This window comes from Pleuronectes platessa, chromosome 14 (genome assembly GCF_947347685.1).
Source record: "Pleuronectes platessa chromosome 14, fPlePla1.1, whole genome shotgun sequence".
NCBI lineage: Eukaryota > Metazoa > Chordata > Actinopteri > Pleuronectiformes > Pleuronectidae > Pleuronectes > Pleuronectes platessa.
The window spans coordinates 15,109,781-15,134,965 of record NC_070639.1 but is presented as its reverse complement, the minus strand read 5'-3'; the positions used below and the strand labels follow the sequence as shown (position 1 = coordinate 15,134,965).

The 25,185-nt window shown below is 41.4% G+C and overlaps 1 protein-coding gene across 3 annotated transcripts in view; it reads left to right on the top strand.

Moving 5' to 3' along the window:
* LOC128456092 (receptor tyrosine-protein kinase erbB-4) overlaps positions 1-25,185 on the top strand; it is a 301,537-nt gene that overhangs the window by 193,374 nt on the left and 82,978 nt on the right. For all 3 annotated transcript variants that reach the window (XM_053440141.1, XM_053440140.1, XM_053440142.1), the window contains exons 8-14: positions 1,244-1,357; positions 1,878-2,004; positions 2,454-2,527; positions 7,261-7,351; positions 9,409-9,608; positions 15,575-15,707; positions 20,461-20,554. In XM_053440141.1, coding sequence (XP_053296116.1) covers positions 1,244-1,357; positions 1,878-2,004; positions 2,454-2,527; positions 7,261-7,351; positions 9,409-9,608; positions 15,575-15,707; positions 20,461-20,554 — 833 coding nt within the window. The remainder of the gene's footprint in view (positions 1-1,243; positions 1,358-1,877; positions 2,005-2,453; positions 2,528-7,260; positions 7,352-9,408; positions 9,609-15,574; positions 15,708-20,460; positions 20,555-25,185) is intronic.

The window sequence follows — 25,185 nt, the reverse complement described above, 5'->3', positions numbered from 1 at the left end:
TGCAGAGAAGACACACAATAGCATCTAATCGTTCAAATGGGAAACTGATGTGGATTTGTTACTGTATTGTTTAAAACTTTTATGAAGTTGTGCCCCAGTCTTTGCTGATTGTTGAACTAGCTTTGTAAAATATAATCACCAAAACCTACAAAACAGAAGCTATATATTATTTTGTTGCATTCAATCCCTTTGATGGCTCCTAACATCGTGTGACACTTGATTCTTACTCCAGATTTTCAAATGTTTGACATTGACAAACCAGGATTATAATCTTGCATGGTCAGTAGTCATAGTCTGTATTATCTGTGTGTTATGAACATGTATCAAGCCAGATTTGAATTTCTAGTGCACTTGCATACTCGGTAAACTTCGGTGGTGGAAATCAACAGCCGCTAAAAAGCAGTAAACAAAAAACTGAATGGAGCAAATCCCTCTTCCATCCACCGTGATGAGCTGTCTGTCCTGCAACAGTGTGTAGCCTGAGGTTAGGTTTGATATTCACCAACCCATCAAAGGTGATAACAAAACACACTGCATCATCATCAGGTTGTTCTTTTTGCTTTGCACCGTTGTTGGTCTCACTGTTACTCCTCTGTTCTGAGTTTAACACTCAGCACAACCCCACCTACTAGTGGACGCCCCACACTGTGCCCAGCATCAGTGAAAAGGGCAACCAGCAGCAAGTGGGACTTGAAGGCATTGTTGCTTTTAGACACAAGATGCTGTAGTGTTACAGAAACCAGGCTGATGAAACCGCCGCTTCAAGGATGCAAGTCATGGTGGTTTGGATATTTCAGGGTTGGTTAAAGCAGGAAATATAGACTTGTCTTTCTGCTGTTTTTTTGTCGTTGTTTGTACGTGGCCTACAGTATCATTTGATTTCAATATTACATCAGGGGTTCATTCTTCTCCGTCTTGGGTCTCACAGAAAAACAGATTCCTGTTATTTTGTTGTTGTCGTAGCATTAGCCAATGGCCAGCGAGCGTCTACCGACAGCCATGTTCAGTGTATAGTATCAGCTTCTTTTCCCAGGAGGTGGATTGGAGTTCAAATTAAAGAGTGAAATGGAACAGGAACCAAAAAGTGAAAAGAATAAAGCGGTGGTTAAAGAAATTCTCAGTTGCACAGAAATATGACTGAGGAACTGCATCAGTCAAAGTTTAACGTTGTGTCATTGCCACATATTGTTCTGTATGTTCCAGTCAGACAAACAATGGTTTGTGTTTTTTTTTTTTTTTTCAGATAACTATGTGGTGGACCATAGCTCCTGCGTCAGAGCGTGCCCCAGCAACAAGATGGAGGTCGAGGAGAACCGCATCAAGATGTGCATTCCTTGCACTGACATCTGCCCAAAAGGTAACCTTCAAAAGTAGAAGTTATTTATGGCATAAATAAGTATTGGTAATACAGCACAGTTCATGTCGAGATAAGCGTGACGAGCATGTGAACATCAACAAATCATTATCACATAAATTCTGAGATATGTTATGTTTGTAACCATGATACACAAACAGGGCTGTCAGTGGCCTCTGCGCAGCTTCTTGTGAGTCAGAACATCAAATCTCATTTGGCTTCAAATCTGCAGAGTTTTTTTCTGAATCCCTTTTTCCCTTGCACAGAAAAAGTTACGCCTCTTGTCTGCTGCAAACAAAGCAGAAGTTTCAAGTTTTTGGAGAACATTTGAAAGAGTGCAAAGCCTCTGGATCAGGGTTCATGTAGAAGTTGTGTTTTTTAAGAAACCTGAAAAAGTGCCTGATATTAGACAAAGAATTGTAACTTCTTCTTCTTATCACTCTTTTGAATCTCCATTGTTCCAGCATGATAAAAACATTTAACTAGGCTAATGCTGCTTTGCTCTCTCACTGTGTATTACCAGCGTGCGACGGCATCGGTACCGCCAGCCTCCAGGATGTTCAGACTGTGGACTCCAACAACATTGACAAGTTTGTCAATTGCACCAAAATCAATGGCAACCTGGTTTTCCTCATTACTGGAATCAAAGGGTGAGCGCTGAGAGCATTGAGCTCATCAGATTGACAAAAGATGAGCGACCGCCATCACACTCATTATGCATATTATGTCTTGTGTGTAGCTTTGAATCAAAAGGTATTTAAAGTGATTGAAATCCAAACAAGACTGTGTGTATGAGCTCAGGATTTATCCTTCCGAGTTTAAAAACGAATGGGTTGTGGGAGTGCACAAGGACAAATATCTGTCTATATTTATGCAAATAATCAGTCAATAATTTTAGTCAACTGTGTTTAAAATAAATACATTCTACACAAAGATCACAGGAGTCACTGTCATGTCCTTCGGGTAAATTCAGCTCATTTTTATCTCTGTCATTAAAAAGATTATTTGTACGTTGCTTATCTGTGCAGCATAAAAAGGCCAAAGCCTTGTTCTGTCCTTTTCATTTTGTGTGGTTCTGATCTCCCATTGTTACTCACAGGGACGCCTACCACAAGATTGAGGCTTTAGACCCAGAAAAGCTCAGCGTGTTCCGCACAGTTCGAGAGATCACAGGTGAGTCACATCACTCGTACAGTACGCGTCTGTACACATGCATACGAATGAATAAATATAGAAATATATAGTAATTACTTTCCTTCATCCTCCCCCTTGCGCTTTTATTCCAAATAGTGTGCACATGCTTGTGTGCGCATCTGTGTGTGTGTGTATTTGCTCAAGTCTACCCCAACCCTTCCCCCCCCACCCCGGGGACTGTGAGACTGTCCACACCAAGGACAGACATTGCAGCACAAGATGAATATCAGATGAGTCTTTCAATCTCCTCTGTCTCTGCTGCTGCTCCTCCCTCTGGGAGTCCCTGGCCTTGAGTCCCGCAGTCCCAGCTCTCCCTTCACGCACCATGAAGAAAAGATTCCAGAACATGCGGTGCGCATCGTTAATCCTCCTGCTCCCCTCTGCCACCGCCACCCCTGAGCCACATGTACGCTGTCACTTCTCCGGCTTAGACACTTGACAACGCCGTCAGAGAGAAGCCTCGTCTCTCCGCTGTGGCAGAGAATCTTCCGGTGGAAATATTGTGAGTGACGTCTCTGAGTCGTGACGGAGGTTTACGAAAGCAGAAGCTTGATTAGTCGGGAGCCCCAGTTACAGCTTCTCCCTCCGAAAAGACACATTCACTTGACTCGGATGATGTCATTGTCTTTTATTGCATTTATTGTTGTAAAGAAACAACACCTGGTTTGTTGTTGTTCAAACCAAGATTTTTGGGGCCAAATTCTGTCTCAGAAGTCAATAGATTTTAATGATGTGTTCCGTTTGGCTAGGCATTTGAAATAGGTTGTGATCCTCTCACTGACAATAATTTAACCTTTTGCCATGAGAACAGACAGAATGACTTTATAGGGAAAAAGAAAAAGAAAAAAAGCAGACAGAAAATAAACTGAGGGAACAATCAAACAATAAGAAGACAAATCTGTGTCAGCGTGACGGGTAAGAGATCATTGAATAAACCTTTAGCTTGGTCGAAAATAGATTCCGGCCAGGATGGCTGAGCAAAATGCTAAATATCCAAGGTAGGAGAGATGAAATATATATAATGAGCTGTTGTCTGTGTAAATCAGATCAGATTGTGAGTGTAGAAAAAATGCGTGGTCTAGTTTTTACGATTTTTGCTTTTATATTTAGCCAGTTACCTATATAGCAAATTTTGCCGCAATGACCACAATTGCAATTTCTTCTAAATGCACGTTCGAACATGTTTGTGTAGCTGATACAAATGAACACGCATGAATAATGAAAATGCCAAGGGTAATCATTTAAGTGCGCCTGGACGAGTTCCAAAAACTTGTCTTCCAAAGGGTGCTTTTCCTCTGCTTCGGTTTGTGATGGCAGCTCGAGAGGAGGTGATGGGGAGCAACCACTGGCCAGGCACCATGTAGCCAGAGATGTGTGTCGGGCCGGGCTTGTCATCTCTCCGAGCTGTCAGGAGAACGTGACCGCTGACTGAGGCAGCCAACCTGCCTCCGTGACCCCAGGGTTACAACCGGCATTGCTCTTGCTTTCAAATGAGCTGTGCAGGAGGACAGCTCTCATCCCACACACCAGCACGTCCATCTGTCCCTCTCCGATGTCCTTTCTCACTTTTCTTCAGCCGCTCTTGCTTCTCTGTTTTTTTTTATAAAAAAAATCTTTAAAGACATATCACCAGGTCAGGTTTCACCCAAAGGCTGCTTAAGCACTTCAGCATCGCTGGGTTTCTCCTTGTTGTGGCTCAGAATGTAATCATCTCAACTTAAGCACTCTTAACCTTTTTGCTTTTGAGCTCATGGCCTTCTGCTTTAATTGGCTCGGCACTGTAATTTGCTGTGTGCATTGGTGTGCCACTGATGTGTCTCTGGGCAACACATAACCGATCTTTTCACTTTGCCTTTTTTTTCCTGCACAGAGCCACTCAGTGAGGTGCTTCAGCGCAGCCTTCCTGCCAGCTGTATATCTCCTGAGATGTGGTCATATAGGTTTAGGCGCATGCAAAGATTCAGATACATTCAGTTAGTTATTCATTTAAGAGACTATCCTGTTCTTTATTTTGTCCCAGTCATCAAATTGCATAAAAAGACCCAAACCAATAATATGGTTTTAATCTAACACCTTGACACTTTTCACTAAGGCTCAGAGATTTGACTAAGAACCCCTCAAAATAGCCAGAGTCTGATTTCTTTTGTCCTTTTTAAATCATTGGCTCTTTGTTAGCATGGACACCGATATACTTTTTCAGAATGAGACATTATCCTTATTATGGAGTTTGGAGTTGATAACATAATTTTCCATTCATGTTCCTGGTTACGCAGAATGGCCCAATTGCGACTCACATTTAATGATGTCGACCATGAGCTATGTCTAGATATTTGCTCCAAGGTTTTGTACCAGTGTTAAAGCCCCAAGCTGAAAAAGTTGAACGTAAGATGTCACAGTAAAGCATTTTGGGTGCTTTGTTTTTATTTTGGGTAAAGCTACAACTCCTTTTTACTTTCCCATCTTGTTTACACACAGGTCATGCAGCGTAAAGGAAGACATGTCTACATAAATATTTACATGTCTTAATTCAATTCTTGCATATTCCGATTAAAATATTATTCGGAGTTAGGGTAAGAAGAAAATAATGTTTGATAAGTTTAAATTATTTGGTCGTTTAGTTTAATCATCTTTGTATCTTGGACTTGAATATCTTTTTCATTTTCTATGTTTTTTCTTCACTGTGTTGAAACTTTACAGTGTTGAAAACTTTAATAGAAAGAGCTGTAAAAAAAAAAGAAAAGAAGAAGAATAATCATAGTCTTTCAGCCCCGTGATGAGTTGAGGTGATCAGTATTTTGCTGAAGGTCATCTTGACAGACTCGGGTAAGAAAGATGACCATTTCTCTTTCCCCCTCCTTCACCACCGAGTCGTTTCAGAAATACAAAATGACAACCTTCAGGCCAAAACCCACATTTTTTCAATTTTTCTTTTAAAATGCAGCTTTCAGAATAAAGGTTTTATGAAAATGTTCCTGCGTACACACACCTGCATGCTCTCCCAATGCACCTGCAGTTGTCTGTACCCGTCTCGTGCAGGTCATAGCATGTGTGTGATGTTGATGTAGTATTACATTAGCTAGAAACAAGTGTGCGGCTGGCAGTGGCTTGTTACCTTGATTAGGAAGCACCCGCACTACCCCCCCCCCTCCCCCCCACCCCAAAAGAGCGCTATGGCGGAGCTGTGAGGTGCCTCGGCACTGCAGGTTTTGTCATTAAGACAATTAGTGTCGACAAGTACAAGGCTAACGATTGTGTAGCACTGCTGCCTCTGGGCTGAGGTTGTGCTCACCATCCTAAAAACTACACACCATGAAGTCAGGGACGGGAAAGCAGTAAACAACCTGGATCAAACTGGAATCCAAAGGTTGTTTTTAGAAGTTTTTTTTTTTTGCTGCAATGGATGTTAATATTCTGTGTAAATATCACATGAAACATTGTATGAAATATGAATTCCCGTCGCAGTTATATGATAATGGCCTTATAGGCACACTGTGCCCTCTCTTGGAAAAGAGGTGAGGGAGTCAAAAGACTAATAAAGAGTATTATATCCATATTTTTTTCCATTTCAGAAAATGGTAATTATATTGCATTTAATCTGCTTTTCCTTTTTTAAACCCCTTCAATACAATATCAATGCGAGAGCGTGCATCAAATTCCGCTCATGTCAATTTGCAGGAGCCCTGGTGTGTGCTCCCTCACAATTACCTGACTTTATTCTGTCTCTCTCTCTCTCTCTCTCTCTATCTCTCTCTCTCTCTCTCTCTCGGGTGCTCATTTCCTCATCAAACATTCGCTCAGACCCTCATGCCGCTGCTCAGCTGAGATTGACACAGAAAAAAAACGATGGTCCATGAACTGAATAAGGTGCTATTGAAGGTTATTGCTCCCTTGTCAACATGCATCTCCGCAGCTCCCCTCAAACCTCCCTCCGCCGCTCCCTCCCTTTCTGAATAAACAAAATGATGCGTCCAGCGGGAGGGAAACACTCAGTTTAATATGGTGGAGTCAGATACTGCTCGGTGATTGGAGAACGCACCAGTCTGCCCATCACACCCGTGGGGTCTTTCCCGCACCCATCCACCACCTCCTCCTCCTCTGTCATGGAGGCAGACTGTGGCCTTGAATGCCGAAGTAATCTTGTGAATTATTTTCTTACCCTTTTCTCCATCCTCTCCAGCTCTTTTCCTCCACCTGCCTCCCGTGGTCTCACAGCCTCATCCCACCATTTTGTTTGTCATCTGGCGTTAACCGGATTGTACCTCCCTACCGTTCCTCCGCTAAATATTTGATATTTCTGAATCCATTATTGAAAATACTAAATGAGCTCCGGCCATCCTCTTAGCTATTCATTTAATCATTTGAATTATTCAAAAGTCGAGTGGCAGATAAAGAAAATGCAAAAAAATATTGATAGATCAAACCTTACACCCAGTCATAGCTGGCATTGAGCCCCTCTCTCTCTCTCTCTCGGGGGCTGCCGTGCCTATGGCGGTTTTTCGGAGTTGTGCTTGGCTGCTTTCAGATGAGGCTCAGGTGCTGCGGTTACCCTGGTCCCTGGCATGCTGCTAATTTCACAGAGATGCCAACTCGCCCTGCTCATTTTATTCTTATCACTGTGTGAAATAGAGGACATGACAGACAGTCGGTACACTGGTGAGTCATTAAAAAACACCTCTTTGTGTGTGTGTCTGTGTGTCTGTCCCCCCATCTAGGCTATGTGAACATCCAGTCGTGGCCCGACAACATGACAGACTTGAGTGTTTTCTCCAACCTGGCAACCATTGGGGGAAGAGCGCTGTACAGGTACACACCTGAGAATACACTCACCTCGCTGTGATCATTTTTTTAACCTGTGAGTTTAATTTATATCATAACACCGCCGCAGACGGAGCTCGGTGCTTGTACAGGAAACAGGAAACTGATTAAATAAATGATTTAGGTTTTATTTAGTAGCAAAACATGTAGCAGAACACCCGTCTTCTCTAAAAATTTAAACCGTTGATGAAACTTTAATTATAGTGGTGGTTGAATTTCGTCAGATTTGTCAAAATGTATTCGAGGTAATATGTTGCCACAAGATGAAGACATTGCAAGAGTTGCACATGATTAATGTTTGTACACTTTTAACAACAGCTGTATTCCTAATCAAACACTGAGCATGTCACATGACCTTTACATCTGTTTAAGACCAAAGGTTTTTAAAATTAAATGGTTTGATTTGATCTGCAATTTGATTTGTTGCGAACTTTACAAAATTTACAATAAAGTATCTGGTAGTGACTTTACACATTTCCAAGTAGGTGCATTGTGTTATATTGTTATACTGATATTTTTATTGTATGCAAGTCAATAGTGCATTTATTTGGGTGGGTTATGTTTCTGGTAAATAAGACACAACTCTGCATGATGCTTGTACGAGGAGTGACTCACTGTGTCTAAGACAACGACCGTGTGATTCATCTTTAATCTGATAGATGAATAATCATCACCTGAGTTTTAGGGATATGTCTGAAGGTGCTCTTAAAGTTTACAATGACATTTGGATTGAAGCAGAGTTTCTGAATGCATAGTGTGGTCGGTTAAATGCAGTGTGCGTCTCTGTGTGTGTGCGCCCGAGTGTGCACAGGAGGGTGTGCGTGCACTTGTGTGTCATCCACCTGCAGATGGAAACAGCAGGCCGCGGTACAAATTATAGCGTGCCACCCACCTTTGGCCACGTGCTTGATCTTGCACACCCTCTGTATATCTGATGGCTCTGGCACCCCGCTGGCCTCCTGTCAGACTTAGCACGTGGGGCTTATGGGAAAAGGTGGGGGTCGGCTTTGAAGACAAAAGGGAGGAAAGAGCGGACTGTCGGTAGAATGATACAATTAATAAAAATAAAATAAGTCAGTCTGTTAAAGTTACATTTTTGCAATCGCATATAGAAAGAAGGTGTAAAAACAAGGCAGATGCAGTTTGTTAATTACAGTTTGACAAAACAATAGTGTTAAAGGTACATGTCAACATTTCTAAAAGATATTGTTTTTAATTATTTACAGAAAACTAGACCGTAATGGAAATAATTATAAATGGTTTTCATGCTGAAGTGGAGGTGTTTCCTTTTTTTTTCTCAAATGAACTTAACTTAAGTTGTTGCTTTCTCTATATGTTGACTTTAAAAGATTGAAATTGAGTTCTCCACACAGTCGTTTCTCCTCCTCACCGATCCTCTGTCTGGAGTTTGAACTGCAATCCGGCACATTTCCATTGCAATCTGACTCAGGGCCTGGCAGTGCAGAGTGTGTCTCATTTACAAGATCAAGAGTAGAGCTCAGAGGTAGCACAAGGTATAAGGTGCAGGTAATGTGAGAAAAAATAGATACATGTTCAAATATAATGATTTTGAAAATACTGTGAGAATTCAAATGAATTGACTCCAAGGTGAACTGCAGTGCATGTTATAAAAAAGAAGGGGCTCTTTATTTTGTTTGTTATCCATATGTTCTATATATTTATGTTCCATATGAATTATTTAGAAATCAAGGAATACATTCAAGAATATTGAAGAAAAACAGTCAGTTTAAAAAATTGAAATGACCTTAACCATTAATACAACCTCTCCCTTATGTTAAAAGCAAGGTTTTAGGTTTGTTGAAGAATTGCATGAATTATGATGCTTTGAAAAAATTAACAATTTGAATCTTCCCAGAATAAACAAGCGTCATCAACTGAGAAATAAAACCATCTTTTCCCTGCCTCTTCTTCCGTCTTGTTCTTTCCTTTTTTCCCATTCCCTGTTCTGTCTCTTCCCTCTTCCTGTTGCACTTCTCTCCTGGTCTCCTCTTCCTCCTCCTCCTCTTCCTCCTCCTCCTTCTCAGTGGAATCTCCCTGCTGGTGTTGAAGCAGCAGGGCATCTCGTCACTGCAGCTGCAGTCTCTCAGAGAGATCAGCGCCGGGAACGTCCACATCGCAGAGAACAGCCAGCTCTGCTACTACAACACCGTCAACTGGACCCGACTGTTTCGTGCTGGAAACCAGAAGGTGCTGGTCCGCAACAACCGCAGCCCGAAGGAGTGCAGTAAGTTCACACCCAAACATAAATCAAAAAATCCCACGTTCGCCTGCACCACAACAGGAATGGAAGCCCGTCTAAAAAATGAATACAGTTAAACTGCAGCAGCATGTTTACCATGACTTCTATAAACCTACAGTGAATAATGATGAAAATAAGCTAAACATGATTATAACCAAGGAGACATACTCTATAAAGCTCATATTCAGGTTAATGATTTTGATCTGACTTATTACTTGAGATGTTTAAAATGCATCACTCTCCTCACACTGATCATTGCTGCAGCTCCTCTCTTCAACCTCTGTCTGAAACACGTGGGTTTGAGTCTATAAGACCCCCCCCCCCCCCCTCCCGATCAAGCCCATTGTGCTCTGATTGGTTACCTGGCCCACTCTGTTGTGAATGTTGACCTTCACTTTGTGAGGGGCCCTGTCAGCATTAGTATCGGCTGGGCAACTGACGAAACGTCTCAGGAACCTCAGGAGCAGTGATGACTGTGTGTGTGGGGGGGGGTGAGGAGAGTCCTTTGGGCCTGTTACACACACAACAGTCTAACTCACACTAGAGGGAACAGAAAACCAAAAAGGCATTATATACACAGGTTACAGATTGAATCAATACAATTTTGGAAAAGAGCACTATCTCTGAGCTAAAAGATAACCAACAAGTGAATCAACAAATAGTGTGTTGCATTGCATCTTGTTTACCAGTCAACTTTGTTTTGTATCCCATTGTGGTAGCAATGTGTGCTACTCAAAACAAAAGACAAGAAAAAACTTCTCTTGTCATGTTTAATCTAGTAAACCTGTAAAAAAAAAAACATGTTTGAGGAATAAACTCAAATGAAGAACCTTTATCATCATGACATCATGACATTTTAAAGAGCTGAATACTAACAAGGTTAACATCTGTTATTTTTCTAGAATGAAACCATTTCTAGAGTCCTGCTTTTGGATCTCCTCTGACAAACTGTGGGGGACTTTTTTTGAGTGTAAAAGATGTTAAATATTTAATTTAAATATTCACTGTATTTTTCCACTTTATTTCCGTGTTCATCTCTAACGTGCCACGTCCGTTGTGCGGCTCCAGGCGCCATCAGGAGAGTTTTCTCTCTTGTTTCCCGCCTTGACAGACTTGTTCACATTTATAAATGGGTTACAGATTGGAAGATTACGGAGAAATATATTTGAGATTTGCTGTGGAACCGAAGGCTCAGACAGAAATTGTCTGCGAGAAATTGGGATTGCTGACCTGCCATAAAAATCCGCTTTAGCTAAAACTCCAGTATTTCAAATGGACTCCAGAGTCTCAAAACTGAAATCAGGTTGATAAGTTTGAGGGAAAGGAACATCTGCTGCTTCTGTTAAGGGACTTTGATACACAGATTTCTGGGTGAGCAAGTTATCTTTTTTGAGAACTTCTCTTTGTTTCCTACAGTCAACGATAATAACAATTATCTGTCTGCTGCTTGACTGGAAGCTATTATCTCACAAATTAAAAAAAAAAAGTCCTATATCGTACAACTAATTTACCAGCAGAAGCTTTCAGGGAATGCAAGGTCTGGTCAAGTGAAAATAAGTCACTTGATGAGATAAAAATTGCTTCTAAAAATGGACGAGCTTTTATAATCTCACAGCCACAAGTGTTAAAACATTATTCATTTATGTATAATGTTCATTAATGAGCCAGTATTTGCATTATTGAGTTGGCCCCTTTTCACTGTTCATGTGCTCCTTTCCCCTGGGCAGTTCCTTAGTGTTGAACTCACAAGCGCACACACCGAACACACACACACACACACACACACACACACACACACACACACACACACACACACACACACACACACTTAAGTGACTTTGAAGACTTTGGGGGAGACTCAAGAGTCACACACTGCTCTCTCTGACATGGCGCTGCATGTGTGCAGCAGTGTGTGTGTGCGTGTGTGTATGTGTGTGTGTGTGTGTGTGTGTGTGTGTGTGTGTGTGTGTGTGTTCGGTGTGTGTGCGCCCGCCTCCACACTTGACTGAGCCTAGCAGGGACTAGAAAAGGGCAGGTCTCGCAGCCTTGCAGGACAGCAAAGACAGAGGACAAGGAGTCTGCATGTGCCCGCTTATTTATAGCTGAGGTACTTCACTGATGTAGAAACGTCATCGGGTTGTTGGAGAAACCTGACATCGAGGCAACTTGTTTTTACAGTATCACTTTCTGGAAGATGAAGTGCGTGTAGCTAGAGGAAAACACAGCTAAGAATGTAATATCCGTTAAATACATTCAGAAGCACATAGAGTATAATTGTTTTCAAATTATAATACAGGGCATAGAAATGGTACTGTAGTTGGTCTGGTTAAATGTCTTTTTCGGGGAGGTTCCCACCAGATTAAAGGGGCTAACGACAGTTAGCAGTGTATGTTTTACAGAGGAAAAGCCCTTTGAGGCAAACTCAGCAGGAATAAAGTGAACACGTGTACAACACTAAAAGAGTGTTCAAATTAAAAGGTAACAAGTCAAGTATCTGTTCCCTCATTAAAGCCAAAGAATTAGGTACGTTTAGTATTTTTCGGTAGTTTCCGAATTCTGATTGCAGATGACACTCTGTCTGTAGATTGAGTCTTCCAATGTAATTTCCTCTTTCTTTGGATGAAAATTACTTACTTATTCACTGTGCGTTTAACTGTCCACGTTCAGCATTACTGACTTTTTTGACTGAGCTCTTGTTAACGAGGCAGGATCTGCTCACTTTGGTTCCATGAACAAAATCTTCAAGGCGGAGATTGAATCCTTAAATGTCTTGATTGCAATAAAACGTCAGTATTTTATAATGATGGTATTTGACCGCAGACTTTGTCAGAAAAAAATTGTGAAAAAAGGTCAAACCTTGTGCTAGTAAGTGCACTTCTATTAGACTGCTGAGTGCACTCAGAAGAGCACATTTTTGGACAAAAAAAGCAGTTTCATAGCCACAGATTTCTCAAAAACACCTTTCAGGCCAGGCACTGCACATACATCAAAAACCCAATGAATTGTACCTCTTCATGGAGTCCAGTTGACATCTTGTAAGTCCAATAGTTTTAATGGGAAGACCGTTGGTGGGTTTTCAGGGCCTTTACTAGATTGTACTAGGCGTAGCGAGCGCCAGAGAGAGTGACCCGACAGTACAAGCTATAGTCTTTACACTGGATCCACATAATCCAAAAATGCATGTTTTACATCATGTAGCCCCTTTTCTGTTGAAGAAATGTTGCCATGTCAGAATAAAGAGGATCTAGCTGTAAAGAGAGATAGATTTAAGATGGCCGATTTCAGTATAACTGCTTAATTTTCGCTTAAGTAGATCAGAGCCAGTGTCAGTAGAAGAAAAAAGGACGAGAAAAAAGACAATTGACAACAAACAGGTGTTTGACTTAAGCCAAACAATGCTAGCTGCGTAAATTGGATTAATATTGTAGCGACTAACTTGTAAAGACAAATTTATGCTCAATGTTACAAACATATACAAAAATAGACAGAGCCGTCAGTCCGTATTCTGCGCATATTATTTCTTGTGAAATTTTACAGATGCTAACAAAACAGACAAAATTGAGCTGTCCCACAGGAAATGATAGGACCTGACCTTTGGAAATGCTCATGCTTACTTCAATTATTTTTGTTAAAACAAGTAAAAATATATATTATATGTTTATGCATATAAACACAATCTGGCCAATCGAATTTCCCCGAGGTGACATCACTTTTGATTTCTAATAATTCGCAGTTTATCGATATGGAGTTTCTTTAACACAAAGATAGAAAACTGCGTACATATTTTAACAAAGCTCTCGACCCAATCAGAGATTTTACCATTGAGCAATTATTTCTTGCATAAAAAAAGTCTCTGGTTGAGTTTTGTAGGATTTCTTTCTTTTTTAACAACCCAGTGAAAACCCCCGTGTGAAAAGCGTTGTCTTCTCAAAAATCTAACATTTAACTCTTGTTATTTCCACATGATGTATTATTCAGTTAATTACCCAGACCCACACTCTTTGGGTGTTTCAGCAGCTGCCCTGAATTACTCTCAGTGCTGCCTTTGATACAGAAGAAAGTGGTGCAGGGAAGTACAGGCACCAGTCGAGGTCCACACACACCTTTCCCCTCGACACACAGCCGGGTTTATGTTTGTTCACTGCGTTGTTCCTGATTGTTTTATTTTCCCGTTGTTATTGTTTTTTTGAGATAATCTTCAACCTCCTCACCACCTAATTTCCTTCCTTCCTTACTTACTTGCTTCCGTCATGCTGAATAACCCCATGGGCATTTGTTTTCCAACCGTGTCAGAAACATCTGAGGCTGGCATCTTTTTTGATCTTGTTCTATGTTCAAGAAGCCAAACCAACCTCTCCTCCTCCCTTGTTTATTCCTTTTTACGGTAGCAACCCTTCTTCCTTGTCCACAGCTCATGCCTTAGACATGCTGCCGTTGTTGTTCCCTCTGCCTGGTCAGTTTACCTACGGTGCCTTCAGCCCAAAAGAGCTTCTTTGTCTAATATGAGAGGCAAAGCTTTGATCTTCTGCCCTCCAAAGAAACACTTGATTTCTTGTGTCCCCATGTATCTGCATCCGCCTCTCTGAATTTCTAAGCAATCTGCACATTGCTACGGTCGACAGCGAAGCATCGCCCGTGGCTGACATGAGGCCAGGCCAGGCAAACAACAGGAGCCCTTTTTCACTACAGAAAAGAGAAGAGAAGAAAGAAGAAGAGAAGAGAACCCATCGGGCATAGAAATCTGTTTTTGAAATCCACCGACCAAGGAGGAAGTCACGTCGGGCACAGATGGGATGATAGAAGTTCCAAGTGTATCTGTAGCGCTGTGGACGTGCTGCTACAACACTCCCATTTATGTCGCTGTAACACTCTCAGATGTTCCGACCTTTGTAGAGCCCAGCGCTGAGAGGGGACAAAGGAGCGGGCCAGAGATAAGAGATACAGACACCAGGAGATAATGGAACAGAGTGGATGTAATGGTCTGAGTCTGTTGGTGCTGTAGAAACACAGGCAGAAACAGAGAGAAAAGCCAACAGATTGTTCACTATGAATGGGGAAGAGGGAAGAGACATTTTCTTTCCATGAGTGGATCCAATCCAAAGTGAATGACACTTTTTTCACACTCGTGTCTTTGTAAATCAAAGGTGGGATTTAATCAGGCTTTTAAACAGCCGACACACAAAAGCACTGTACAGGAAGAAATCCGATATTTATCTGGAATGAAAGTCGTTATCAATATGATGGAGAATTCTTTGAAAATAAATACACACAGAAAAGTTTAAGAGTTGATTGTTCTGCCCTCCCTTTTGTAAGTCGAAGTTCAATAAGCAAGTCTGTGTTGCATCTGCTTGGAGCTTTCTGCGTTCCCTCCCGGTGCTCCGTCACCATTTGTTCTAAATGTTTAAATACAGGCATCGCAGCAATTACTCCCTTCTCTGCCAGCTCCACACTTAGATACTAAGTTTTTGTATAAATACACAGCAATAAAGTACGAGGTCATTGTGTAGATCATCTGGGGGGTTAATTATTTTGCCGTTGTTCAGTGTATCTTCTTTGACGATTTATTTTTCTTACCGAAATCGGAACATCACCGTCCTTCAGCACGTCTTTCAGCCCTACACATGCTCCTCTGTCTCGTTGCCCTTGCTCCTGCCATTTTTTTTTTCGAGAGCCACATCACAAAAACATCCTTTTTTATAGGCCAAATGAACAGCTGCTCAGTGGAAGCACAGAAACCCGCAATTTGCATTTGCCTTAGCAGGTCTGTGTCCTTTTTAAATAAATAATGTGATTACTGTGGCTAATTTTATAGTCATATAATTTGGGGCAATTTTAGGTTTATTCTCTGAGTCTGCATCGACGCAGAGTCATTAAATCACAACTGCATTCTGCTTAGAATCTGATCCTTTGCTGCTACTCTCCCTGTCTTTGTATGTGTTTGTACTGAGCAGCCAGGCAGCACATGGTGTGTGACCCGCTGTGTTCAGACGCAGGATGCTGGGGCCCCAGCCCGGACCAGTGCCTCTCCTGCAGACACTTCAGCCGTGGACGAACCTGTGTGGAGATTTGCAACCTTTACGAAGGGTGAGCTTTGCATGTACACACAACATCAACACATCAACATAGAGTATAGGACTGAAAACAGGGGGGGCATCGATTGAGTAAATAGAACACTCCACTTCACTGAGAGGGACTCAAGGTTTAATTTAAATGAATAATAGTGAAGGTAAATGGATTTGTATTTATATAGCGCTTTTCTAGTCTTGATGACCACTCAAAGCGCTTTACATTACAGTTTCACATTCACCCATTCACACACACATTCATACAGTGCATCTATCCCAGCACTTTGTTATTCTATGGGGGGCCATTCGGGGTTCAGCATCTTGCCCAAGGACACTTCGGCATGCAGATGGTTCAGACTGGGAACCTTCAGGTTGGAGGACGACCACTCTACCCCTCAGCCACAGCCGCCCACTCACTTTAAGAAACAAACCTCACAAACCTCCATTAGAAAACTCCAACAAACCTCCATTAGAAAAATAAAGAAAACATAATTCTTTAGGATAAGACATCAAGAGAGGAGGCACTATTTCTCCCCTCAGAAGCCATTTATTAAATAACTGTTACTGTTGTCTATAACATGTAATATACAAAATTAGAAAATAATAAACTAAATAACACCATCATCTTCATATGTGATGCTCTCAAGGTAAAACAAACCACTACATCAATAGGTTCCCTTCATCTTCCACTGGTTTTATTTGAGGTTGTTGATGTTGGTGAATGTGACGATTCAAACTGCCTATTTTTCCAGAGTTGCTTTATTCCACAACCAGTCTGAAATACTCTGTTTAGTCTACAGTGCTGTGGCCCTGAATAAAATAGCACTGCTCGCCTTGGACTGAGACCAGAGACCTGTCCTTCAGCAGACAGTGGCAGGGAAACATGGAAACTGCCGTGTCCTGACCCTCTCATACAAAATGCTTTTATTCTAGACGAGATGCCACTTCTGTCCTGTGCCTCTGCTGCCGAGTTCACCAGCTGTACCAGGCTCAACAAGACTGTGGCTAATAAGTACCAAATCTATGTGGATGACCAAAAGCCGGTGTCGGTAAATCCGGGAGGAAAACAAAGACAGGCACAGAAACACAGATGTGGAGAATAGAATAGACCCTGCCTCACCTCTTTTACCAAAAAAAACGAGAACCAAATATCGAGAAGATGCAAAAGTGTCAACTTGGAAACACACCAAGGTTCAAGAGCTTGTGACGATAAGGGGCAGGTGATGATTTTTACAGCCAAAATAATAAATCATGTCCTGACTCCTGCAGGCTCTACTCGCACACCACTACCCTAACCCTAACCCTTTTATTTTGTTGTGAAGGTGTGTTTAACGCCAAACTATAGAAAATGTCAGGATATGAGTTTTCATGTCCGAGCACAGCTTTACACACAAGATCACAGGCATTTACACCTTTCATAATCAATGACACAGGGCGAATATCAATCACTGACATAGTCTTGCCCCTGAATAAAGTGAACACAGGCCTGCAAAACAAAATGCTTTATATATCTGCATGCAGTTTTCGATCATTCACAATGCTCTTTGGATCCTGGTTTCAAACAGGGAGGAAATCCCTGCCCGGAGTCCTCCGAGTTTGGTTTGTAATTCCGCAAGTAGAACTGTGCTTTTCAAATATTCTCCATCATCATGCTTTCATACTATAACTCGCAGGTTACCAGTGCGGGGAAAGATCAAACTGATTTCTATATCAAGCCTCTGAAAGAAAGATCCCTGCAGAAATATTCTCGAGGAGTTCCAGGAGAGTGAAGTAGCAGTAAAATGTCTTCCACTGATCAAATCAAAACACACACAAAAAACACACAAATCCACTGATTTCAGTGTGAAATCCTCAAAGGACACTTTATTGTTCGAAAATCTGCTGCACAACCTGCTCATCTAAAGTTACATTTCAGTTGAAGAACAACTCAAGGCTCTTTGTTTCACTACTGTTTTCTGTTTACTATGAACTTACTCTGCTACGATATCAAAGCCAGAGGGTGAAAGGAATAATTTAAGATGTGGTGGTTATAGAGCCCCCCCACACACACACACACACACTTCCTCCCCTGCACAGTTTCAAATTAAAAGAGGTCCCTTGACTTTTAAGGGAGTATATGCTCTTCAACTCTCTATTGCAAGAGACGAGACCTGCTCCCCTGGTGAGTTTTGCTAATAACATTTTAGATATTTTACCTGATTGAATGATGCTTTTGAGTTCCAAGTTGATCAACAATGTTTTTTGGGGGAAGGGGGCGGCGCACTGGAGAGGAGTGAGGAGGACCGGAAGGTGGGCTCGGGCAGGGGGGCTAGGCGTGTCACTGCGTGTCACAGTCACTGCTTGCGCACGGGGCCACGCCCTGCCTACCTGTCCACCTGCACGTCAGCACTACCCACGTCAGCACCCCCCACAGCCAGACAGGGCTTCACTGAATGCACCTCCCCGCCTTCAGTGCATGAAAAAAACATGGAGGACAGGGGAAGTTAAGGACTGAATTGAGGATACGCGCTCTGTCAAGTCCATAGATTGTTTATAAAGATGGACGACGCATCCCCCTTCCCTCCACTACCTGGAAATGAAGCAAAAGTATCCCAGATACAAACACTACCATCTTGTGCCGTTTTTCTAGAGCCTGCCGGGTAGCACTCAGGGGATGGAGGCATCGTAGCGTTGTCCTTCTGATACACGGTTCACCAAAGGCGAGTCAGTCTCAGCTGTCAATCATGACATTTCAGTTTGTTTCAAATAATAGTTAAACAAAACTTACCGGGACAATGAACACAATCATACATCCTTGTGATAAGAACTGACCTTTTAGTTTGGCTCCTGTCCTATCCACTAACATGGAGGAGGCAGACTTTATTGCATATACCGCAGTCAGACATCCGGGGGCCATCAAGGTGCCCTGGCTTCAGTTTTAGGGAGCCGTCATGTCGTCCATCTTTATATACGGTCTATGGTCAGGCTATGAGGACCCCCCCCCCCCCCCCCCCGTAGTCAAAATGTTATTCCAATGTTTAACATGTAAATGTTTTCTGGGTTCATCAGTTTGTGAGATTTCTTTAAAAAAAACTAACATGCAGAATTACAGTGTGTCGCTCATTCATTTTCCCTTCATCTCAGACTTGCATTGACAACTCAGCATGTGTCAGAGAGCAGCTAATCGACATGGAGCTGGAATTGCCTTATACCTCGAATGATTTATGCACAGTTGTGAAATTATTTGACAAAGTCAATCGACGTTATTGTTCAAAATACCAAACAGGCAGTTTAATTTGTCTGCAGGTTTAGAAGTAGGGATTAAAAGCTCAAAGCTGTTTGAGATGACTATTTGTTATGCATCAAATCCATATTAAGATTTATTACTCACTGCAAATATGTCGCCGCATGTATGTCACAGACAGCATACAGAAAATACAGGAAGGCAGAGCACAACTGACCCACCAAGCAACAGACTGTGAGCATCAATGATATCTCCCAGCTACACTGCAGCGTTTATTATTTCAACCAGCACACACGCAGACAAAAGCTTACCTCCCTTGCGTCCTGGAAGGATTTCTGAAGGCCAGTTGAAGCATAATTAATACTAATTTGATTTAGATCCCACTGGGAAGATGACTTTTTTTTTTTCTTGATTTCTGAGACGGAACGTTCAGTTTTATTTTACTGACGAAGAACCCAAAAGTCAATCTCCTTGTCCTGTAGTGACAAAGGCAAAGTGCCAACTCAGTCGCACTGTGGTCGCATTTAATGACTTTTGGAGGCCACTCTGCTGTTCTACTATTATAAGGGGATTGTAGAAATCGAATAACATGGCACTTAATTTAATTGATTTTGGAAATCGTTGCACCCCTCGCAGGTATTGCACCTTTCAAATGCGTCGACCCCGTGAGGGATGCCATCAGAATTACAGTTAGCTCATTAGCCATATTGTGTTTAGGAAGGGTGCGTGTGTGCAACTACATATTGACCGGTTTCAAAGGTTAGCATTGTAGGAAACAAGGCTCAAATTAGCAGATTGCAGCAGACAAATGTATAATAGCTAACAATTATTTCTATTTCAATCCCACCATTAATCTTCTTTGCTGTGGAAATGTGAACGAAATTAAACCCTAGACTCTTAATTCATTCAGACGTTATGAAAATAGACAACATTAGATAATCATTTGATAATTGCCCCTGTTGTTTTTCTTTCTTTTACACAAACTAATATGACAGAATTGGGAATCCATAACAAAAACATGATCATCATAATAAAATGTATTCCTCATTAATTGTGCAAGGTTTGTAGTGTCATGCACTGAACATTTTTGGTGTGCATTGTTAGCAGGGGACAATAGTTGATAGGGAATGGAGTCGGTAGGGTTGGGTTAGTGTGAGTGTTCAATAATTAAAATATTAGACTGGCTTAAAGATGAAAACAATGAAAAATGTGTAAATGCTTAAATCACTCACCTCCTCAAACACTTGATATATTCATATAACTATAAAAAGTTCCATGTATAAATTATGTTGAGTGATTTGCTGATATCGAATAGAGGTGATTCAAGTTTTGGTGTTCAATGTTGTAACTCTTCGTACTGTATCTACAGCTCAAGCGAAATGCTCCACAGATTAAAGGAGGGACAAGCAAGGGTTGTCTCCTTTCTACACGATTTAAGATTCATATCGACTGAAGGAGCATTTTCTTCTCTCCCCCTCTTGTCACTCACTCCTATTGCCCATTCTGTTCCCCACCCATCCTAATCCCTCCTTTTCTCCACCTCTCTCAGGGATATTCGAGAGTACGCTAACGGGTCCCTGTGCGTGGATTGTGATGCCCAGTGCGAGAGGGCTGACGATGACTCTCTGACCTGCCACGGTCCGGTAAGCCTGTTTCCTATAGACGGCGGAGAGCGCTGTTGTTTGAGCAGCTTGTTTACATTCCCTTTTATCCAGGCATTAAAGAAGAACAGCATTCAACATGAAGCACAATTATTCCATTACTCAGAGATGAACTGCACTTTTGTTCGTCTTGCATCGAGAAGCTACAGAGCTAGAACTAATCAGAGTTAATATGTGACATCAAGTTAATCCACTTTGTAAATCAAGATCTTTGGACTTTAAAGGATGAGTCCACAAGCGGAATAAGCTAGAAGGGTTAAATTGTTGGTTTCCATCGTTAGCCCCATAAACTGAATATAAAGAAGCAAAACACTAAACAAAAAATTATAATTTGGAGAAAGAGTCTGTGTAGTTGGGATCGTGGAAGGGAGCTGCAGTATCAAGGGTCCCGCCCTACATGCACTTGACCAATCATGAGTCAGTCTCGGCTGTCAATTAAGATGTTTCATCCAATTTTATAGCATTAAACAAGCCAAATTTATCTGAAATACGAATACATCAATGTGATAATAATAAAAAAAAAAAAACAGCCACCAGGGGTTGTTCAGGTTAATTCGGCTTCACTTTTGATGAGCTCTCATGTCGTCATTCTTAATATGCAGTAGGGATAGGCATTCTATTAAATTGTCTTAATCGATCGTCGGGAGAATTAACGATAGTTTTTCGATTAATCATTAATATTTTGTGACTCTAACCCTATTTTTTTTTTAATTTACTTTCACTAGTTATAGGCTATATTAAAATATAGTGAAAACAGAAAAAACACAGCATGTTTCCTCATTGAGATCTTTATTACTAGATGAACAACTCTTGTGGCAGTTAAACGAGCCCCGATGAGAGAGCAGCTTCCGTTGGAGACAGCAGCAGTTAGCCGCTGAGAGCTAGCTGGATTTGACGGTTCTCGACCTCTCAGTCCGGTTATTGTCAGGTCCTCACTCCCGGACCCCAGACCCGGGTCTGTCCGGGTTTCCTTCCCCTTGGACATGTGCGGACATGAAGCCGAGCAGCGGAGGCTAGCTTCGGGGTTCTTCCTCTTGCTGCTAACATCCTCACTGTGCTGCGTTCAGGGCAACTCGGATATTCCGACCTCCTGCCACATCACGAAATCCAGTTTTTTCGTCGATGAAAGAATAATGTCATCGATGAAATTCTTAATGATCAATAATCGATCGTCGATTAATTATGCCCATCCCTAATATGCAGTCTACTGTTAGTCTCCCACAAACACCAGTATTTAAGGACAGAGCAATGCGTTACTCACCACGAAGCAAATGACTTGAAGCTGCAGACAAACCCTGTGGTCGTCTCTGAGTAATTAATGTATTGGCAACCAAGTGTGCCTGTCAACTTTGCTATAGATTATATCTCATGGTGTGACTCAAAGGCAAATCTGATTGTTTTAGCACAGATCAGCAATAGCTACATGCTGCTCTGCAAAGATTATTTATTCAGTTCATGTTTGTTTGTCTATATAACTTTTTGTCTATCATCAGTTGACATTGGATGAAACTTTTTCAAACATTTGTGCTCCAACAATTTAGCATTTGAAAAGCTCTCGGAGAAGCAGAGCAGCGTGTTGAGAGTTTGTGTGGTAGCAGCTGTACATTATAGAAATGCCACAGTGGGAAAAAAAAAACCTGACCTTCATTTCTGAGTTCCTCTTGTGAACACTACACCCACAGGCACATGCGGCCCCTGATCCTGCTCTTTCTCTTAAAATCTTATCTTGCTGTTTGATAGAGAGGGATGCTTTCCGACACATGCAAGCCAGAGGGGCCGTGTGCTGCCTTTTGTGCCGCATCACACCCTGTCACATAGTTTTGCCCAATGTAGTTTCAAAGTGTTGAACTTTTTTATCCCCCCAGAACCGCTGTACTGTCTGTGTGTTTGAGTACATTGCAGTAGGCTTCAGTAGAGTGTTTGTTTTTGTTGGAGGAGATTTGTTGGTTCGATTACCAGCTGCGACAGCATGGCTGGTATTGTTTTCATTTTGGTTGTGTGTGTATGTGTGTGCATGTGTCCCTGTGTGTGTATTTGTGTCATCATGGTAAAATGTGTTCCTGAGTTGTTTAGAGGACAGTGGACCACTTTTTTCATACAACTGCGCGTAACACAATCATAAAATGTGCATGTGGGTAATTTAGATCAAGATTAAGGCAGAGTTTGAAGATGGCTCTGGTCCAACTCTTGAGTACTTAATAAAGATGTAATAATGTAGTAATGACTGCTTAATACTCATGTAGTAATATGGTAATTACTGCTTAGTAGGAAATGTAATAATCAAGTGTAAATAGTGAGTACTAATACCATAAATTATGTAGTCATGACTTCTGAGTAGTCATGTGTTAAGACGAAATCACTGAGTACATAATGGAATAATGTAGTAATGACTATTGACTTTGATGGAATAGTGTTGTAATGACTACTGGTTATTATCTCTATGCCTTTTTTTTAAGTAAACTCAATACCTACTCTCATAGGCAGCAGAGTCAAAGGCTGTCATATTTATTACACTTCATAAAATGTGGGGGCAATAAAAGTAAGATAACAGGAATAAAGCAGTTAAAACAACACAGTTGAACCAGATTTACAAATCTCATGTTAAAAATGCTTTTCTATAAAAATATGTTTTGAGCAGTGATTTAAAGATATATATTATGTAGGGACTGCTGCTTCTAACTTGTACTAATGTAATAATGACCAGTGAGTACTAATGTAATAAGGACAGCTGAGTACGCAATACTGTTTGAGTATAGGTGAGTACTCAAGGGTTGTATTGCTGAAACGTTGACAGCTTCTGTGATCCCATCATATAATGATCTGTAGTTACCTTTACTGTTCACTCACAGTCCTCTCTTCGACTTCCTGGGAAGGCGGGTGCTATACAGAAAATAAAACACATAGAGTGACCTGTGGTTTACCTCCAGCACTTTGAGAAACAAGTGATTAAAAACTTTGAGCAAAAACTTCAAAGTGCTTTGTAATGATTTGTATCAGCCGAATAAACCAGTTAATTAGAACACGTACAAAATCATTAGAGGCTATGTTCAATCTTTATTTTTCATTTCTGGCCATATTGAGGAGTTGTTAATTATTCGAAAAGTCCTGAGGTTTATATATAAGGTTTTGTGTTTGGACATGACTCTTCAGAAACTGACTCAATATGTCCTCATTTTCACCCCTGTCTCTTGGAAATAATGTTGAAATCGTATACAACCAAACTGCAACAGGCGAATACGTTGTACAGGAAGCGTATTACTTCTATTGACGTTGAGAGGATATGTTTTTGGCAAGTGGCATAAACATGGATACTGAATAGATTAGTAAAATTAGAAGGGACAGGTTCCCTATCAAAATACCATTCCAGTGACGGCTTGTATGGACATGTTTATAGTTATGTTTACACTCTGACAGCACTTCAAGTTAGGGTTTATAGATTTCTGCAATAGGAAATGGTCTGTATTCATTTAGCCCTTCTCTTGTCCTGATGACCACTCACAGCGCTTCCATTCATCCACCCACACTTAAAATGCATTACCAAGTGCACTATTTAAACACTGCTGGCACAGTATCACGGGCATTTTGGGGTTCATCTTGCCCAAGGACACTTTATCACACAGGATGGGAGTGAATGGAAACTAGGATCAAACTACCAACCTTCTGGTCAGTGGGCGACCTGCTTTACCTCCTATACAGCCCGTTGCAGTGCCCTCTGACACTGAGAGGCAAAATGTTTATGATTTTGCCAAAACCGAACCACTGACTTGACTCCCAACGTTGTGTGTACTCTCTGTTAGCCCTCGATTCACCCAGACCACCTCCTGACTCCGCCGCCATTAATAAACCATCATCATTCATCCAAAACAAACATTGCCTCTAAACATAATCGAGCCAGCCATCACGTTTCCCACAAAACGTATTTAGTGCTGCAGTTTAATCGTATAGAAACATAATTTCTATCTGTAATGGCCATAAGAGCACTTCTCAATTTCATGCGGTATGTCAGCCTATGGGTATGTATATGTGTGTGTGTGTGGGTGTGTGCGTGTTTGTGTGGAGCCAGGGTAACCTGTTGGACCTCATATAAATGTCACATGGGCAACACAGGCACACAAATGCATTACAGCAATCATGTAATGGCCACAGTGCCATAGAAATTGCATTAGCGTTTACACACAGTGATTTGATAGGCCTAATGCGTCCTGTCGAGGGGGATTGGAGCAATGACTGTAACCATGAATCCAGGCAGTGTTATGGGAAGATGGTGGTACACCTGGAGTAGTTCCTTCTGTCAGTTACACGAAGACACCTCTGTCTTTGAATATGAAATATAAAGAATTTAAAGTTAATTCAGACATTATTGTACTTTCTCGAGTACGGAAAGTGATCTCATCTCTATCCTCTTACTTCATGTAGGTCCCTCTTCTCCAGTATTCTCTTCAGGAGTCTGAAGAAAAGAAAGATATTATATAATATATGTATGGTGTGGAATTGAGTCAGTATTGAAAGAGATTAAATCTTTAAAAAAAAAGTCTTTTCAGGGATGATTTTATTTGACAAATGTCTCCCGCCTCAGCTCCAAACCAGGTTTTTTAAGATTTGGTTCTTCACCG